At 39.7% G+C, this 20,904-nt stretch overlaps 1 protein-coding gene across 1 annotated transcript in view; it reads right to left on the bottom strand.

Moving 5' to 3' along the window:
• The window catches only part of nrxn2b (neurexin 2b), a 437,176-nt gene that overhangs the window by 229,131 nt on the left and 187,141 nt on the right, over positions 1–20,904 (bottom strand). Inside the window, exons 11-14 of the mRNA XM_028428850.1 lie at positions 20,435–20,554; positions 19,164–19,545; positions 17,542–17,732; positions 396–569 (exon numbers count right to left, since the gene is read on the bottom strand). Of these exons, the coding sequence (XP_028284651.1) occupies positions 396–569; positions 17,542–17,732; positions 19,164–19,545; positions 20,435–20,554 (867 nt within the window). The remainder of the gene's footprint in view (positions 1–395; positions 570–17,541; positions 17,733–19,163; positions 19,546–20,434; positions 20,555–20,904) is intronic.

Raw genomic sequence — 20,904 nt, 5'->3', positions numbered from 1 at the left:
GGTGGGGAGCTGCTGAGATTAGCTGACAATATCATTAGAGGGGAACGATGCTTCCCTCATGCAGGTTTTATAGGGCAATAGAGAGGATATACAGAGGACAGACTGTAAAGACAGCCCTGAGCTCTGAGAATCGGGGTGTAGTTGCTGGTGTGTATCAGGGAAAAACAGAGAAAAGGTACCTAAGTTACTGTACTGGTGTGTGTTTACTGGTGATAAAGTTGTGGCAACATTGTGTGTGATCAGGTCATACAGGGAAGCAGTGCTGATGTATCAATATATTGGTAGTTTCCCTTGTCATTTTCTCTGATGAGTTGCTATGAACAGATAGCAGGAAGTTGTGAAGTTGACTACTTAACATTGTTAAAGCATCAGTAGGTGCTGCTTCTCCCACTCACCTTCGCAGCCTCGTTCCACCTGCCCCACCCTGTGGAGGGCATCTGCGATCAGGTCAGGGAGTCTCCCATTCAGGTCCACAGAGGCCAGACAGCCATGGTACCCATCCCGGGATGCAATCAGTTTGGGCAGATTGCTGTACATGTTCTTAGTCACGCCACCGATGTACAGCTCCCCTGTAACACAAGAGTAAGACAAAATATATATATATATATATATTCATGATTATCTCTGCAATATTATTTCTGAGAAAATGCAATACATATTTGGAAAAATTACACATTAGCACCACCACTTGCATGTAATAAACGATCAAAAGGGCTGAGATAAAAATGTAATAATTAAAATTAAATATAATTTTGTAACTGCTTTCCATAAGTCTTGACCCCTTCTCATATAAGCGCCTGTAACAATTAACAGCTGAATGTTCATTCGAAAGCTGTTCCGTAATATGGCACCAACATGGATTCAAACCACAAGGCTGTTCAGGAAACACTGTGCTGGACGCAGCAGCAAAAAGTGCAACTGAATTACCGTCTGAGAAACGGCATACAAAATGATTCATTAGTTGCTGCTGGTGCAGGATTAATAAGTTAATCCTAGCAACTGAATAGGGTCTCTTTGAGGATGTGGTTTTAGTGTATAGTGTGTTGCTCTGTCAAGGTGTGTGTCACATATAACAGACAGCAAACATTACAGTCACAAGAGAATAAGAATTGACATTTTAAAGCCAAGCAGAGCGAGTGAACTCCTGAGAGACATCCATGACAAAATGTTCGTCATTAGAGAGGCGGCAAGAACATGTTTTTGACGATTAGCTACAAGGCTCAAAGAAGTAGCTTACAGTTGACATGAATAGATTGTAACAGCATTAGGCCTGGAGTATTGGAAATGACATTTGATGCTTCAGAGATTTAATCCACCAGCCTGTATTCTCTTGGAAGAAGAATAGAAAATAGACTCCCGCACTTACTTACTTAAAGGAAGAAGAATTTGCAAGTCCTAAGCAAGATGATAAAGCTGAGTTTGGGGAAATCTCAAAGCTCAAGTACAATTAGGGTCTCTTTACATTACAACATAAAAGAAAAATCCAGCCACTTTTAAACCCAATTATTTTCCCTGTCTCTCTCTCTCTCTCTTCCCATCTCCGCTTGCTGTTCTGTGGAGTTGTGCAAAAAAATGCCAAGTGAAATTATGAAAAACACAGAGAGGGCTTTGATGTAAGTGCTTGTGAATAAACACAGTTTGAAATGCTTCAGGCTTTTCATATCATCAGAACTCTTACTTTACGCTTTATCTTTAAGTGGGCATAAAATGGATATCCAGCAAAACCTTTCACACAGGGGCGAGATCCTGGTACAAAGATAAGCTCGTCAGAAACCCTCACTGCTCAGAAAAAAACTGCAAAATATGTTTCTTCACAGCTAAAAACCAGAACTTTCAACTCGAAGCAATGAGCCACAAGGTCAATTATATGTGGACTTTGTGTAATGGAAAGAGTCAATGATGTTTGCCAGCTCCTCTGTAGAATTAATGAGTACTTGACACTTCATATTTCCCAGCCAGGGCTCCTGGGCATTATAATCAATACAATGAATTCATTAGCTGGACCACTGACTGATGTCCTGAAATCATGGCTGTGAGAACCATTTAGCAAATATGAAATTATTGGTATGGAGTTAATCTTGAAAAAGCAAACGGCACAATTCTGCCTAAGTCAACAGCATGCTTGAGATTCTACCGGCTGACGAGAAGGAAGAGTGCAGCCTCTGCTAGATGTACTGTAAAAATTAGTCATGCGTTTTGTTTTCTTTCTGTAAAAACTACAGAAAAAGGAATAAATATGCAGCACACATACACACACCCACTCAGTGAACTCAACTCTCACTGTGTTCAGTTTAGACTTATAATTCCAGATTTCTGTGGATAAAGTTTTGACTTCTGTGTTCATTTGGGCCATGAACACTGTGTTGCAGCATATATTACAGCCCTCATTTTACTAATGGTAAGGGAGGAGTTAAATGGGAAGGAAGGCAGCATGGGGATTTTCATGGCATGACATTAATTAGCTGCGTTTAAATCAAAGGGGCAATTACACATAGAGATCTAATAGGGGGCTGACTCTTTTTTTGGGGTCCAGGTAGTCATTTGAGAAGCTGCATTTTCAGCACTGAAAATTCGAGCCAATTACTACCTTATCTTTTTCTACTTGGATAAAAAGTTCCAAGTACAGTTAACATAAAGACCTGGTCGTATTCAATACCTCTGCAGTCAAGGCCGTCAGACCACCAATTGTATTATTTTATAATGTTATATTATTCTTAAGCGTTACTTTTTATTTGCTATTTATACACATGATTTTGTCAAAATGCTCCTATTTTAGAGTAGGAAGCTTAGAATGATGAGTAACCACTTTCTCGCCAAGCCAGAGACTGTGTTCTGTCCCAGCAGTGATGCATTCCTGCGTTGCTGAAGAGATCCACAAGACGGGACCAATTACAGCCTCCTAGACATCACCAGAGAGCACCACCTCCACATCTCTATGGTTACTGTAATGACCTCTCAGGGGCCGATAGGAGGAATTGGGATTCTTGGACGCAAGGCCCGAGAGAGCCTCTGACAGCACCATCTAGAAGAGCACACTGATTTAACATTTACACTGGACAGTTGGGATTTTCAAAAGGTTTTAAAGTGAAATACAGACCTCTATAATGATATTTTCATTTGTCTTTTGTGGTGTGAAATGCTCATAGATGTGTGGAGAGACGGATGGATGACCCTAGGACCCATGGTAGCGACTCCCTACATGAAGCAGGAGAACTGGAGCGCTATACTGAAATATGTGATTGGTTATTTAAAAAAATACCACCAGAGATGTTGTTTGCTTCTTCAGGCTGACATTGCCCTAAACTCTATCTGATTTGTGTGGGTTGGATGGAAATTGATTTTCCCTTACCAAAGTATCCACCTACAACTGCTAGTTTCACTCATGCTGTTGATTGGCTAATCGTTAGCCACTGCCACAGCATCACTGGACCGATTGCTTTTTCAACTTAGTAGAGACAGGACAAATCAGTCAACTCAGTGAGGTGGACGAATTCAAACGTCCAAGTCAAAGGCAGGCTTATTTTGTTAGACATGCAGTGTTTAAATCCGGTGTTTGTTTTAACATCTGCTAATAAGTGTACATACACCTCAATTCTGTGATCTTTAAGTGAAAATCTGGTCAAAGCTTTATGATTAAATCCACTTCTCTTACAAAGCAGCATTAAAATAACAGAAACATGGACTTCAGAAATACAAGTGAAAGCCTCTGCTGTCATATTGTTATTCTAAGCAAACAGAGGCTTTCGAATCTGTGTCGAATCTGAAGGTTAGACTGAAGGCTAATACAGCAGCGCATGACACTCTAAAATGCTTTGTGGAAACTGGATAGGTTATATTCAAAGCACGATCAGACAGGCAGAAAGTGACCACACCATCAGAAGATCAATGCATCAAGCTGAGAGACAGAAAAACATCACAGACAGAGAATTTGCTAAATTCCACTCTTGTTCAGCACGGTGAGCATGGTGATACAAAAGAGGCCGCTGAGTGCTTTCCTCTATTCAATCGAATGCAAGATTGAAGAAATATGTGATACAAATTGAAGGCATTATAATATCACTGTGGAATCAATCATTTATTATAACCAATGTAAGAAATGTACATAAGTTTGCTTTTGCACCAAAGGTGGGTAAGCATGTGTGTTATCTGGAAGAGGAATATTATGTGTGTAAACCCAGGACGTCCATCATAGTTTGATATCTGGAATTCTTTTGCATCTGTGGAGTTTGGATTTTTCTATTGTGGGAAAGTTTACTTTTTCATGCACACTGTTTGAATCTGATAGCAGTGCTAAGCTATTTATTATATTCGGTCAGTACACCTTGTCAGTTAAAGACAGGGCCTGTATTTCATCCTCTCCTGTAATTGGCTCCCAAGTGAAGTGATGGTATTGTGCTTTTTGCCCATATCTTGCAATACTTTGATATATATTATTTATATCTATCTTTAAGAGGAGTCTGATAATGAGAATATGACATGATGGAACAATGCCTGGTGTGATCTCTAAACAATACCCAGACTCCCTCTTGCCAATTCCCTAGTGAACACAAAGCCGGCCATTAACTTTCATTAAATGCTCCGTTAACAATCTCTGCCTCCCCCTCGAGTCCCTCGCTCTCTCCTCTTTCAGTTGCTTGTTTTGCTTCACTATCATGCTGCCTCTAATTGACAGAGATTGAATGATTACTGATGAGAAACACAAAAATGCATGCAAACACACACGCACACCAGCTGCAGGATGTGCAAATGAATGGCTGTGAGGTAAGGGTGGTGTGTGTTACAAGGAAGGGTTGGGACAATGGCAGCCAGCAGGAAGATGCAGGGAATCTGTGATTGCTAATTACAGAGGCGCTCCAATCTGCAAAGACGCCACAACAAGATGACTGGTGTAGAGAATAAATGTTGACGCTGCTTGTGCGTTAATTGCTGATGCTAAATTATAGTTGTATAATTATGTTGTGTGTTACGTCTCTGTGGTTTGGATGTGTGTCACTGAAAACAAATGATATAGTGGTTGTTTAGAAATCTGCGGCAGGAACAAAAAAACAAATACTGACAGTGACTAAAGCGATAATTACTTGATATAAATGTGACAGGTGTGTTTGTATTGCTCAGGTCTACTGTAACTGCAAGTGCTGACATGCACTCTCACTCTTTGTCTCTCTTTAAGTCAGTACAAGGCCAAAAAAACAAAAGCCTGCCTTCACCAATAACAGGCCGTCAATATTCAAATCCAATGGTTAGCCAATGATAAATGAAGCTTTGATTACTATCTTAAATAAGAGGCTTGCAATGTTTGATTTTGTCCATCATGCAGTGATTACAGTTTTTGCATGGCAGCACGACAATCATAACAAAAAGTCTTTAAAATTCATGTATAAATTTTAACATAAGCACACCGAGCAGGATAGATCAAGACGGAGACATCAGTTTTTGCTATCAGCTCATTATTGCTACTTGAGCAACAGCAAAGATGAGACTTGTGCAGCTGCCAGAACAAATCTCATTAGCTGTAATTATGTATTTTAACAGTAAGCATATGTTGAACATTTTATAGTTGATGTGCATTATGTGTTTTAGTGCATATACCTACACATCAAAAACAATTGATTCACTCGAATGTTTGCTGTTTGAGTGACAACAGCAAAAGTCAAACTTACTCAAGGTGCTAAATAGATTGTAGACAACTTGGGCGGAGTGGAAGAGAATGTTTCAAAGATGATACACCTGACATACTGTACATAATATATGTGTACATGCATACTGCATGTCTGTTTAAAGGGCTTATTGCCAACCTTAGTTTCACTCACACATATATCAAGTTAATGGATACTGCAAGCTAGCAACGGAGATGATGTTCATGTAATTTTAACCACCCAAAAAAATAAACCACTACTGTTATTTTCCCAGGTGCACTGTAATGCTAATTAATACAGTGTTATGGAATTATCTAAACTGCAACTAACCCTTGAGTTACCTAAGTGAAAGCACCTAAGCTCATTTATTTCAAAGCATAAAGAATAAAACATGTAACCTGACTTTAAACTCTTGAGCAGGCTTTAGCAGAGTAGGTGCCACCTGTGAGAGCATGTGACACTTCCTGAAAGATTGAATGGTGACACAGACAGGCATCATTACACACTTTCATGCTTCCATTCTCCCTCTATGAAATATCACTCTGTATCCATTGTCCTTTTGCTTTGCCTTGGCTGGGCTCTCCTACTGCACTTCACCAACCTCTCTCTCTCCATTTTCCTGATATTTGTCTTTATCTCCCTGCCCTCTCATTTTTCATCCTTACTTTCTGACTTCACAGTATCCTCGGCGTGTCTTTCTCCTATCCCCGTCCCTGTCTCTTTGTCTTATTCTTCCATAAATGATGTAGGTCAGTTGAATGTTTTACAGGTGTAGTTTCCATTGCACTTGTCAGAAGTGGGCGAAGTTGAATGTGCACTTGATGAGGTCTTCAAGTGAGACTGTCTGGGTTTTTTCCATCAATAACAGACTGACTGTGGGGTCAAAGGATTTCTGTTTAAGGCTGTTATGTATTTGACACCTGGCTACCTGTGAATCAGACAGTGTAGTCTATTGTTCACAACATCTTTCACTCCATTCTTTTGTTAATCAACATAAGAGGAATCCACACAAATAACTGAAAGTAAAAATAACTTCATTAAATCTATTTAAATGTTTAAAGCTTATTTTAAGGTGTGCTTTCCTTTCCATGGAAAACACACAAAAAAATGTGTGATGAGTTATTTAAAGGAACAAGAAAGCTGTTTTGTTCTGTCCTGTCACTTTGTTTGTGATGTCTGTCAGCGTTGCTGTTGTGGGAATTGCTATACACTTTGTTCCAAGTTATTATGCAACTGAAACATGAGCAGGATTTTTGCTAGATAAACAATCTCTTTAATAAAGTTTTTGAGTTTTTTTTTTTAATAACCTAACTTAGACATGGTTGTCAGTGTGCCAGGTGATCTTAATTAGGGGGAACCCACTTAAAGAGCAGATGCAAAAAGCACAGAATGGTGCAATGTCTTGCAAGAGGCATTGGAGAGTAATCCTGTGAGAGTGATTTAGAGCGCAGCTAAATTTGGCCAGATACAGGCCTATTAAGGACGGAGAAAGTAACAGTGAAGTCATAAGGCTACAAGGAGGTCATCGGTTGAATTGCATTTGCACTGTTTCCTGTCATGATATACAAGAATGACCCTGCCTTTTCTCATGCCAACAATGCACTACCCTTCCCTGCACTGAGTACTGCTGACTTCTTGGTTGCTATGGGAATAGAGAAATCCTCTTGTCATGCTGTAGCCAGTAACATCCCTGACCTCCCTTCCTGATCAAAGAATGAGAGACAGCTAGTATTTATTGGGTGTTTATACAACCAGTAATATATCTGAGTATCTGAATAACAGCTTTTCTCCTTCAACCTCTTTTCATCTGTCACTCATGAAAAGATGGAGAAGTTGGCCTGTGAGTGTGGACAAAATAAACACTCCCATGACAATAATGCATTCATCAGGGGCATTATTACCAGGTGAGTGCAGGCCAGTCAATGAGACCTCAGGGATTCATTACAATGTGAAAGAAAGCCAGACGCATTTGACTCCAAATAACCCTTCAACTAAGTGTGATAAATTCAAAGCTGTTATTTGTTTTTGAAAATCTAGGAGCGTAATGCGGAGAGACGATTGAAAAGTTTCTATAACTGACACAGCAGTGGATCTAATCCACTTACACTCTGTTAATTTCATACAACACTTACATCATAATAGTTCTTTTATGTTGCCACATAGTCACACAAACCATTTTATTTTGTTATGCAACAGAAAATTTTGTGATGTCTCTCTGTACTAATTGCACCATCTCCTATTTTCTTTTTAAAATGGTTGCCATTTTAGTATCTAAAAGGTCTCTTACACTGCACCTGCAGGTACTGCAATCAAGCTTCTTTAATGGTCCCTCTGCCAGAAGGTGTTATGAATGCATCATTATAAAACAGATACCATTCTTCTGCTCTTTTGTTTGCATACACCAGATTTTAAGCCCCTTTCTATCTCTCTCTATATGTCTGTTTGTGTGTTGTTAACACCATTAAGCCACAACTTTAAAACGATATGCCTAATGCCATGAAGGGTTACATGATGGTACATGCTGAAATGCAGGACCCAAGGTGTCCCAGCAGTGTTACACAAAACACCCTAAGAGGTCAACTTGTTGTCACATATATCTTGAATCACATTCAGCCAATCATATCTGTTCTTATTGCTGTTCGCTTTCAACTGCTAGCTTAGCTTGATCTTGCAGATTGCTCTGGTTTCATACTTAGAATGTTTAATTAGGGGCTTAATTTATTTGTCTAATTTATATTTTTTTCTCAGTTTTGCCTGGGTCTGCAGAGAGGCTGGTGCAGAAAATGTGCACAGACACGCACTATCCAAGTAGCGCTGTCTCTGTCTGGCCTCCAGTTCTGGTGAGGAGGCTGGCTCTGGATGAAAGGGAGTCATGAAGTGGGTGAAAGAATAAGGTGGGAGAATGGCCAAAGTTCTGAGTAATGCCACAGTAAATTGTAATGTAAGACAAGTCAGACTGAGAAAAAAAAGCTAAACACACTGCTCTATCGCAGCACTCAAGCTACCTAGCCCATCATTTATTGAGAAAGCAAAGACACTGAGCAGAAAATGGAGGGGATAGAGAAGGACATGGGAGGGAAATGAATCAAAAGGAAACAAAAGGATTCTGGAGGGGGAGAAGAGGCTTTGTGAAGGACTATGTGAAGGATCTCTAATGTTTACACTATATCTGTCATAGTGAAATGATGATGTATATAAAAATGTAATCATTGTTTCATTATTGAATTATTGTTCAATTAATGATGTTGACTAAACATGTTAAGGAAGGAGATACGACCTGTGATGCGGGAAAGATAATCAACTGCAATAGAATGTAGATTGTGGCAAATTAATACTGCACCATAAATGAACTCAGCATCTCCCTAACTGTCCTCACCTTCATAAAGCTTCAGAGGAAAACGTGCCATGCACGAGGCTGAGGAAACGGCAGGAGACATTTATACTGTCTGATGTGAGGCACTAATCCAGTTATGCTGCATGTGATTTGTTTAGTTATTATTATGCAAATGGTTTCAGGCACTGCTTTGGCAGATCTTCATTACACTGCATCCTCCCTCCCTGTCATTCACAATCCTGCAGCAGGTGCAAAGTGAGGCAGCGCTGAAGAGGAAATTGAATACAACACTCATGTTGTAATACAACCTGTACACAGAGAGTTCTCACTTTTCTTTCAAACAAAGCCTGACTTCCACTCCGGATAACTGTTTGTGCTCACAAAGGTCTAAGCTAACAGATCACAAAGGAGCACATGAACAGGAAAATACCAATCAACATCATCAGAACAAGTATCAAAGACTAAGGTTAGTGAAGCCAAACAACACTATGGACAGAATCCCTACAGAAGTATATGTGAGTAAATGTCACACATGAGGAAGGCAGAGTGCTGTGTGGGGATGAATGGAGTAATGTTACAAACTTGGAGTAGTGTAGCTCACTGTTGCAGGTATATGCTTCAAGAAGATTTCCTAGAATATCTTTGGTACTCGTGTGGTGCACTTAAAAAGGTCAAGAACAGAAGAGAAATACGTCTGTGCTGCATGACACAGCAGTTGTATTTTCCCCATAGATTTAAAATACTCTCATTCTATTGCCATTGAATGGTGTTTCAATTTCCTCTGCTTGACTAAGATTTTTTTTTTTCAGTGTGATTACAGCTCTGCCAGTCCTTTACTTAGTAGACGTGACGGTTCTTTATTGCGGCAGAGATCCCGGGTTTAAAGGTTTAAATGCTCACAATCACATTGAGATGACTCTATAGATGTATGAGAAGAACAAGAGATGGAGAGACGTATTCTTCTTATATAACAGAGCAGATCCTGGCATTACAGTAATTACATTTTATCCCTACAAAATGTAATGGAAGCAAAGGAAACCATCAGGATGTAATAATATATTGTCAGAGGATGACTACATTTAGATGTCTTATGCCCATCCTAACAAAACAAATGGTAATGCACTGCTGACACTGAGAGTACTCAATAAAAAGACAGGGAACAGGCACAGTGGTAATGATGATGCACTGCCTGACGAGTGACTGAAGCAAGCCATTGTTGGCCTTACAATAGTAGCATTCAAGGCCAAACATTGCACAGTATATATCAACAAGACCGTATAAAACTCATTAAGTGACTGTGTCAGGGCCGAAATAGGTAAGTCATGTTCATGTTATCTAAGGTGTGAATTATCACAAAGTTTACCAACGTTTACACCCACACTGCTGTGTTCTTCAACAAGACAATGGATCGAGGTCCCTGTGCAGAAGCACATTTGCTCATCTTGATCCTCTTACAGCAAAAGGATATGACAAGAGAATGCTAATCCCCTACACACCACTTATTACACAATGTAAGCAACATTAGGCCATCCTGTATATTAAAATAATCTTGCTTGTAACCCCTTCAGAGCAAAACGCCTCATGCTCATGGTTATTAAGCAATCTGTGTGCAGCTTTCATATCTAGCTCCCCATTGTGGCATGTGTTGGTCCAGCCCAACAAAACAGGAGTGTTAGTGTTTCTGGTTGGACAGGTTTTCATCTTAAAAAAATGACAATTTTCAAAGTGTCAGTTTGATCCTGATATGTCATTGTCAACTCATGATATGGCTAAATAAAGGATTTTTAAAAGGGTAACACCAAGCTGCCTCATTCAGACAATTAATCTGCTGCTGCAGACCATCACATATACCTCTGCTGAACATCCAGTATAAATTCGCTTTCTGGTCTGTTCTGAGGCACGGAAAGTTTCTGGTTTTATGGCAGGATTAGCTACAAGCCTAGTTTGGTTTGTCAGTCACTGATATTAATCAGAAAAAAAAGAAAAAGAAGAAAAAATGCTTTGGGATGATCAAACAGCTAATCTCAATTTTTCTGCTGGCATGAGCAGAGCTCATTAAATTGTGTGTACCTGTTTGTCTTTCTCTCCTCCTCTCTGTGTGTTGCCAAACATCTCCTCCATATTGTGTTTCAATTTGTTCTGCTTTTGTTGGAAAATGGAACACATTCAATGTCATCTCTTTACAATTCTACACAAGCATGCCTCATTAGCAGGCATCTTCAAAAGAAAGGGACAGGCACTGCCTGAATATACTATAACAGTTTACTTCTCCTCCCTGCATCTCTTCAACCTAAAAAAAACAGGCCTCAGAAGATTTGCTCTACTGTTGTTGATTTTTCTCATCAGTGTATTTAACAATGCCATTTATATCGTTGACACTGTCAAGTTCTTTGCATAGTAAAAACAGGTTGTTTTCCCTGAGGCCAATAGATGCTTAGTTTTGCCTCTTCCTCTACCTGTCCAACACTTCTATTTACTACATTCAGTTCAAAATCTGTTGCTGTTGTTGAGCAATACCTGTATCATTGATGTCCCAGAAAGGTAGACAAGTAAAGCTAGTGTCCACTACACTGGGCTAACTAGGTGGTGGGTGCACATTTCATCTCACAGCATCATTTCAGGCTCAGTCTGGCAGGATCTGTGGTCACTGAGGCCACCAGGCACTCTGGGGTGAAATTCAGCCCCCGGCCTGGCTCCAGTGGTAGGTCCCATTTTACCAAATCAACATTTAGTAATGACCTTCTCTGCAGGGTATTGACTGAGTAACTGGTGAGAAGGCTCAAAGTAGCTCTGTTGCTGTCCTAAAAAAACAATTATTATGTAGTTTAGCACCTCACTTTAGAGTTTTGCCAAGGCACAGCCACATATGTGACCACGGGAGGCGGGAGCTGGTCAATGTTAGTGGACACAGAATAGCCTGAACATCTCTGCTCTCCTGCTGCTGGCCCTACTGCACTAAGCAGAGAAAAACACAAGAACAAACTATATTGGAAACACTATCCTGAATATATTAATACAAAGGAGGAGCCCCATGCCAGTATCAACAGATACATCAGGTGGTACAGAAGAAGCCATAGCACTGGTAATCAAGTGTTCCTGTGACAGCTCAAACAGTATAAAGGACATTGTATCAACCTCTATTTAATGCATCCAAGAAAATAAATATCTTGATCTTAAGCCCCCCAAAATGAGAGAAAACACTGTTTAAAATCATAAAAAAGAATACTGCACATTCAGAGCATTCAGAGCACATGCTTGGGTCAAATGAGACCAAAGTATAGATGCGTGTTTCCGGTGGGTTCCAGCAAGCTTATTTCATCGCATAACTACCACAATGAATTCATAGTCAGAAGAGCACACAAGTGGGAGCATGATGATATAGGGCCTGCACAAGTGTAAAGCTGTTGAGCAGATGATATTTATGGATGTCACTATGAATGCATGTGTACATGCTAAATTACAAGTCAACTCACATTCTCCATAATCCTGCAGAAGAGGGATATTCTAGCACCTCAAGCAATTTGCCAACATTACAAAGAGACATGAATAAAGTGAAAAAAAGAAAGAAAATCACCTGACCTAAACTTATTCCTTTCATTTCTCTTGTGAGGCCTGCGTTTTTAATATAGTACATCTATGTAACTTCTCATTTTACATAGGAAAACAGCTTTACATGATGCAAATGTAAATCATAGCACAGGTGACCTACCGCTGCTCTAAATTGAAAACAAAATTAGGCATGAATGCGATTTTAGTGCCATTATCATTTTTATACACTGCACTTCACTCAAGTGACATCTTACATTCTCTCACATGTGTTGCTATGCTGTGGTAGTGACATTAATTAGTAAAAGATGTTCAGGAGACAGGGAAGGGAATATATTCTCATTGACTTTAGTCAAAGAACATTCACTAATTAACCTTAAGTGTCCTTGGTTTATGTGTAGCACTAATGAATTAATAATCAATACATCCTTGTTAAATTAATTGTTGTAACGGCTATAATTAGCATTAACAAATGGTGGTCTATTAGCCTCTGTCCACCCCGTGTGGTAATAACTGGTTTGGCAAAATGAAAACATATCATATAAACCCTCTTGCTTCCTGTCGCAAAGGAGGATGCTACTAATTGTTCCTGCTATCTTCCCAGGAGGAGGCTGCTTGTCTTCTGGGTGACAGTGTTGTTCATATAATTATATTGAAGCCTCAAAATGCATGTAGTAATTACTGATATTAAAATTATATGGGCAACACCTGGTACCTATAAAACACAAGTATATAAAAAAACACTATTTTTTGTTAAAGCTAAGAGTCCTTCTCACATCCACGTGGAAACATTAAAATAAAAAATAACAAAAAAACATACTGAGCCAGACAAATGCCTCACAACGTGAAGCATCAAACAAAAGGCTGTTTGACACCTCCCTGCAGAGATTAAGTGGATGTGTCTGATGAGGGAAATCTTTGTTCATATTTAAATTTATGCTGTGATAATGAACACCATTATTTCATGAATCAAAACATAACCTAGGGGTAGGTACTGGTTACCAATACCAGTTCATTACTGAAAAAAAAGATCCCCAAGACCATAACCTAAGATTGTAAGAAATATGTAAAATGTATTAATATAATATATAAATAACATCACTAGATAGAAATAGGCGAGGTCCTACATTGCATCCTGTGTGATCAGATAAGCAGTGGATGGCATTAAGCACATCAGCCCACAGCTAACATCAGCATGCACTTCCATGTGTGTGTTGTGAACACTGGCAATTGGATCTCAATATTGAGCTCCATATGCAAATAAAAAATTGTAATTTAAAACAAGTTGGTTAATTTTAGGATGACATCATGGTTTGGGTTATATATGCCTCCATCTTTCATTATCATTCATAGTCAATAATGGTTACATGTGAATTCAGATCTGCTGAAATTCTAAAAACAGCCTTCATTTCAACATCATATTCAGCTAAACACAATCTGTGCTCTGTTCCACCAACAATAACAGTGTAACAAAGGAAATTGTATGAATGACCAGCCAATTGTAACAGTGGATTTAAGACAAAAAAGAGTTAATAACCGCTTTTTCCTCTGTGTTCTGCAGATTATCATCAGAACTGGCAGAGCCATGATCTCTGTATGGTATATTTTCAACATGTCTTGCTCTGAGAGCTGCATTCTCAACACAAACTATATCCAGTCAGTGCTATCCTCGTGGGTTGTGCATGTTGTTCCCTCACCATACTTTAGCTGACAAAGAGGGATGCCTTGAAGATTTTTTTGCCTGTCCAAAAACAAAGAGGAGGAAGACACAGAGCACAAAACCCATTTTCCCCATTTTCTCTGCACAATTACACAGATAAAGCTCAGAGAATTGTTTCTTTTTTCCTTTGAAATGCAGGCTGAAATGGCATTAAAACAGAGCAAAGAGATTGTGAGAAATGGCTCATTGTTGCTATTTCTTCTGTTCGATTTACAAGCCTTTGAGTGTGACGACTGAACCCTCAAAACCCACAAAGCAAGGATATATGTAAACAAATATAAAAGGAAAAAGAAATCAGGTCTGTCAAGTTGTATGTACTGTTTTTACTGGTCTTTTTCTACCTGTATACATGTTACAATCTGTTCCTTGCTTTGGTGTTATCAGTGTTTGAGGTTTTTACTTCATCGTGGCTGTGGGAATTGTCAGTGTGGAACTGCAGAGAAGGGTTTGAATCTGCAATTAGACAAGGGAATTGTGGGTAGAGACACCCCCTTCAACGTCTATATGGCCCTCTGGATCAAGATTTACAACTATTACTGTCCAAGCTGGCACCAAGCTGCCTTGATCTCCATCCACTACAGGTAAGTGTTGTTCAGATATAGAAAAACAACCCTGGTGATGGTTCAATTTATCTATTAATCAGTCAAGTGAGGGAAAACCCATAATATTACCTGGCAAACATTTTTCCTCAGCAGTGGGAAGACATGTTGTGTTTATATTTTGTAAAATATAATGACAGCCGAGGGCTTGCGTGCCTTCAGTTTGATGGTTAGTTAAAAGAAATTCTCCTTAATTAGGTAGGATACAATTCAATGTGGTTACAAATGAGGATATGGAATCAAAACAACATGGTCCAAACACCGGCAGGACTAAAAAACAAGACACAAACACACACACAAAAAAAAAAAAACATGTCAGCCTCTTAATGGTTCTCCTGTCTAATCTCAGAGTTGATTGACAGCAGTCTTTGCCACATCCTAGACAGAAGCAATCAATCAAAAGACAAACCCTCTTAATTAAAGGACCTTAATTACTTTACTGTAGGAGATCGCTAGTCAGATTTGTGCATGCCTGGATAACCAAGAGTTGTGTGTTTTATTTTGTCAGACACACAATGCACAGTGAATACACAATTAAGCAGCAGCTTACTATACTCAAAAACCCTTAAAGCAGGCATCCAGTAAGTCCACTTAAATTTCTCCTGGATCAAACCTTTACTATAAAAAATGGTTTATCATTGAAGCCCAACACTTTCTGATCCCATTCATTAAGTCAGCGATTTGATTGACAATCATGTCAAATGAGCACAAAGTAATGATGCATTATATCCCTCTTAAGAGCAGTGTGTGGCATTGTGACATTTTTGAGACCAGACTACTGACTGCATGTATCATTCTCAGTTTTAATGTTCAGTGTAAACACTCTATGTGTTGGTCTCAGGGCCAGCAACTGAAGCCAACAAACTGCTGTTAATCTAAACTTGGCCGAAAAGTTGGAGTGCAAGGGGAGCTGAGGTGGTAAGGTGACTGCATTAGCAGACAGTTAGCAATCTGAGTTGGCACCCAACTGCCATTTAATTACTAAATCATTCATAACTTTTAGGTATCTAAAAGGACAGCTCATCCTATTATTAAATATTCATATTTTGGGGGGGCTGCGGGGTTATTTGGTTTGGTATGAATTGCAGCATTTTTGGAAATGTCAGCTGTAGATATATCCGCCCTTTCTCCAATATTGAGTTTCATGGAGGAGCTGTTTTCTACCAATCTAGATCTGGTAATCATATCACTGCACAGAGAGCAGCATGCATCCACCCATTGCAAACACTGCAAGCCTGTCATCGTGGGTAGATGCACACACCCACTGTACAGTGACATGGTTACAAAGTAGATAAGAGTTCCTACATTAAAAGATCTTTTTGCTGACAACAAGGTCTGTGGATGTTCTTCAATGCCCAGGTAGCTAGCAGTTAAGGGGATCTGACCCTTGACTTATCGAGCCAGCCTCAAGCAGCCATTCAAGGCACTGCAGCTTTTGGCACTAAGGTGAAGACATTTACTTCATGTCTTCACCTTAGGGGGGGGGGGAGTAAAAACACTAGAGCTGCTGTGTTTCGTGCTTTTGAAAGTTTGAGCTGTAAACCTTGCCTGTAACTTAGGTAAGGTAAAGTGAGGACACTGGCATAGTGCCATTCACTTATACCCCACATCCACCTTATGAATAACATTTTTAAGGGCACTATGTATCTTTGCAAAGGACAAATTGGAAAGAAAGGGCTAAGCCAGTCAGTAAATCATGTCTTCCTGAAATAGCCCAGGTTGATTTTTGATCTCTTGACTCATCACAGTCTTTAGAGACCCAAAGACTCACCCTGACATCTGATATGATTTACACAGTGTGGCTCATCTAAACTTATTATTAATGAATGTAGACCTCTAGCCCTGCCCCTCTGTTGTCCACCTAGTGTTCAGTTCTCTGCCTGTCACTCCCTACAAACCAACTTCTCTCTAGCATCCAAATAACACATAAGAAAAACCTGACTTTTAAGGTCTTAAACCTACAATTACCCAAGCTTCCAGTCTCAGCTTTTGAGCCGACCTGAGATACCTATTCACCCTTAAGTGCTTCGTAACTACGGCTGTTATTTTGATTCACAAGGGCAGGGTATATTGAAGTCAAAGACGTAAAGGTGCCACCATCAAAAGATAGTCATCGCATAGAGGGTAAAAGCCATGTGCAACCAGTGTAACTGTTTTCTGTCAGACAGGCAGCTCAGTGGAAACAAGCTAGTGAAAGCATAAAAAGTAAAACGCACAGATGGACAAAGTGATAAGCTGTTATTGTTTTTGGTCCAATTCTTTTTGTTTCTTATTTTTTTGGTCTGTGATGGTGGATTTAGATCATATTGGGATCCCAATTGGTATAGGATATTGCTCTGTTATTGTCCAGCTCTTTCTAAAGCCAGTATTTGCTGAAGAGCGTATCTTTCAAGGTGAGGAAGAGGAAGGTTAGAAAGGGTTTTTGTTAGGTTTTATTTCTACCACTGTCCACTCTTGTTTGGAAAATACGTTTAAACCTAGAGGTCAAGACACATGGAGCTGGAAATCTGAAAAATAAAACTATATATTTTGCATAAATACTAACGTAGGCAACAGAGTGCAAGGATTCCTCATAGAAAAGCAATGGGTATCCAGCACAGGAATCTAGATAGATTCATTCATTGCTACTTTCCAACAAGGACAAACCAAGGATGACACTGTAGTCGTTCTTTTCCTGTTAGCGGCAATGTTGGCAGGATGGCCTACCTTTGAGGTCCAGGTTACGGGCTCCATTGGAGTGCTGAGTAACGGTGCGTGAGTCGATCTTCAGTGTATGTACATTGTTGGCATCCCGGGATACCACCACGTTGTGCCACTGGTTGTCATTGAGCGGTTTATCAGAGTTGCCCTTCATGAGTGATGGCCCATTGCCGAGGTCAAAAACATAGTGGACATACCTGTGAAAGAAAGAAAACACAGTGTGGTCATTATACATGTAAATACATAGCAGTCATTAAAAGGCTCAAGCTGAATCATTGTGCTTCAGTTTTTTTTGTTGTTGTTGTTGTTGTTTGTTTTTTGTTTGTTTGTTTTTTTTTACAAAATATGAACAGCGGTAGCCCTGATATCAAAACATTTCGAGGACGCGCTGATGACAGGTCACAACCAACAGCACTCAATCTCCTACTGTTGTAATGAAGTGTTTGGATGACATTTATTCTCATACTTTCTCTTATTCATCTCCATCCTATTCTCTATGAACACATTTTTACAGACACCTATATTAACAGTTATTGTGGCTTCACATGGGCCAGAGGTTTTGTTTTCTCCGTGGTTTGACATGTAAATATAGAAGCCTGCTTTTGTCCAAAAGTCCCTGTTTGCCTACAGGCAGATGAGGTGGCACAGTTCCCTCCCTCAGACAAATATGGCTGTCTTTTGTTTTTTTTGGGTTAAGGCTATTGTGGCTGTTTCATTCAAGGTATGTGTTTTCTACCTCGATTCTAATTCCTTTATGGAGCCTCTTGTCTTTATGTGGCAGAAGCAGCTCAGGCTTTTGTGTTGTAACAGTGCTAAATACGGAGCACTACAGAAAAAACAGATACACAAGCAAAAGCCTCTTTTTCATACTCTAATTATGAACAGCTTTCAGGGTGATACTATTCACAAGTTTAACCACTTTATTCAAGGTTTGTGCTTACTTTTACGAGTATTTATAACTGCACTGTTAGCAGATTACAGAGTTTTCAAGAAAAATGGGAACAAAGTTTCTGTTTACCAGTCAATAACAGGCTGTAGCGTATGTAGCTTTGAAGATCACTGATTAGGATTACTCACCAACATACACCAAACTCCCTTAGATCCAGCCCACTCATGGCAGCAGTGAATGACTCACTGATTTGTGCCCTAACTTTAATAAATAAAAGCTTGCAAAGAAATACAGCTACCCCCTCACTGTACCTCATAGCTTGCGACTGGGTGAGGAAATGTGGTTTTATACTCATATACTATATGAGTACATATGAAGGTAAGGTCGGGTTCTGTAAATAGCAATATGGAGTGGAAAAGCACAAATAAACAACATCCAATTTATTAGCTAAAAAGCTAGCATAGTTCTAAATTTAAGAATCATAAAACCTTGCAAATGGCGACACGTGCCTTAAGGCAATTGCAATTGGCTTCCCTATGTTCATTCTGTGTGTTTTTTTTTTAAGATTTAGATAAGATATTACAATCTGCTCACACCGAGGCAATATAATATATATATATATATATATATATATATATATATATATATATATAACTTTTACCAGTTACATAATGGAGAGCCTCTTATCTAGGTCATAGGAAGATTTTCAGTTTAGCTTATTGAAAAGGGTGCAACTCACCCTTTCACCAGTTCCACGACTATGAAGTCACTTCCATCTCCAGAGTTGAAGAGTATTAGGCCATCAGGCGTGGTGGTTTTAAACTGAAAGAAGAGGTGCATGGAGGCGTAAGCTTGTAACGTGGCTAATGCTAAGTAGCTGCCTTTCGTTCGAAACGTCACCGGATCCGCAATGATGTGGCGCATGCCAAAGCGGGCGTTGAGCTCGCAGTAGGAGATGTCCCCATTTTTACACTGGTCTAGATATGGAGCCCCATTGAAGTTCAGGCCCTGGAGATGGCCAATGAAGTTTGAGGGCACCACGGATATGAAGCGGCGCTCTGTCATGATGCCTGTCTCAATGTTGTGGAACTCAAGACGTGTGTGAGCACCAGTCATCTGGCCTAAAATGACAGACAAAAAACAACTGTATTAACAATACATTACATTAAATTTTAAAAGAGATTATTGTTTGACAACGTTTGTGTGTGTAGGTGTGCTGTATGTGCTTTCATTGTTAGTCAACAAGCTCTCCATAACACATTTTATTAAGACATTTTGACAAAGATTCTCAGTCAAAAAGTTTGAAGCAAGGCAACTGGACTTGTAGAGTTTTCTTGAAGACATTTCACTGCTCCTCCAAGCAGCTTCAAAAGTTCCAGTTGCCTCGCTTCAACGTTTTTAACACATTTAGTATTGGTTGCAAGGCGATAAGTAACAATCGTATAGACTGTTGATTAAACTGCTCCCATTTAACAAAGCCTGACAAGCCCTGCAAGGACTCCCTGGGCAGTTCCTCCTTTTACTTTCACATACACTAGTTTGTTAAGTCAGAACTTCACAGGGTCATTTCTTGCTTCTGGCCTCAGCATGCCCACTCTTTTTTCCTTCATCTACCTCACACCTATTCTCACCTCCTCTCTCATCCTTTGCCCTGCCATCCTTTTGCCTGAGGCCAGAATATTGAGAGTGCCCATGACTCCGCCTCATCTCTTAACCTTTCATCCTTCTGTTGCTATTTTCTTAGCAGTTGGCAGAATCCTTTTCTCTGCACTTTTTTCAGAGCTGCTCAATCACAGTTAGTGAGGTATGTGCATGGAAAACCTCTGGTGCTGACTCTAAATGGCATTTGTTTCAATCTTTTAGCTCGGAATACATTTGAATAAAAGGGTTGGAGTTGCAACACGGTTGGAATTTGCATCATTTTAAAGATGTCAGTGGGAGTTTAGTCTGAAGGGACTTCATCAACTGTCTCACCCCAAATTAATCATTCAGTGTCATAAACACACTAACCTTCCACTGTGACATTATCCACAGACAGCTGTAAGCTCTTGCCTCTTCGCACCACCTTCACTGTATGCCACTCGTTGTCATTCAGCTTCTGCCCTGCGAACAGTGTCTCGGGTCCTTTGCCTGTTGTAAGGGGAATTTAAATCACAAACAGCACAGTGGAAGTGGTGTGTGTGCCTACCCATGTGCTCAACAAACCCTCCACCCACCCACAGAGCTTCCACACAGTAGGTGACAGAAGAAAACCAGCATGTTTGCAAAACACTTTCACGCAATGACTTATCCAGTTGTACCAGAAATAAAAGGAGTCAAATATCCAGACAGAGTGTAAAACCAAAACGCTCACAATGCTGCAGCAGAACGTCAAGATGGTAGGCTTAACAAGGTGCTAGAATGTTAGAAAGCAGTACAGATGCAGTGTTACAGTATGATACTGAGGCATGTTCTGCTTTCAAAGAGCATCTTATGTCTCA

Source organism: Parambassis ranga, chromosome 18, assembly GCF_900634625.1.
Source record: "Parambassis ranga chromosome 18, fParRan2.1, whole genome shotgun sequence".
Lineage (NCBI taxonomy): Eukaryota > Metazoa > Chordata > Actinopteri > Ambassidae > Parambassis > Parambassis ranga.
This window is presented reverse-complemented; position numbering and strand designations above follow the sequence as displayed.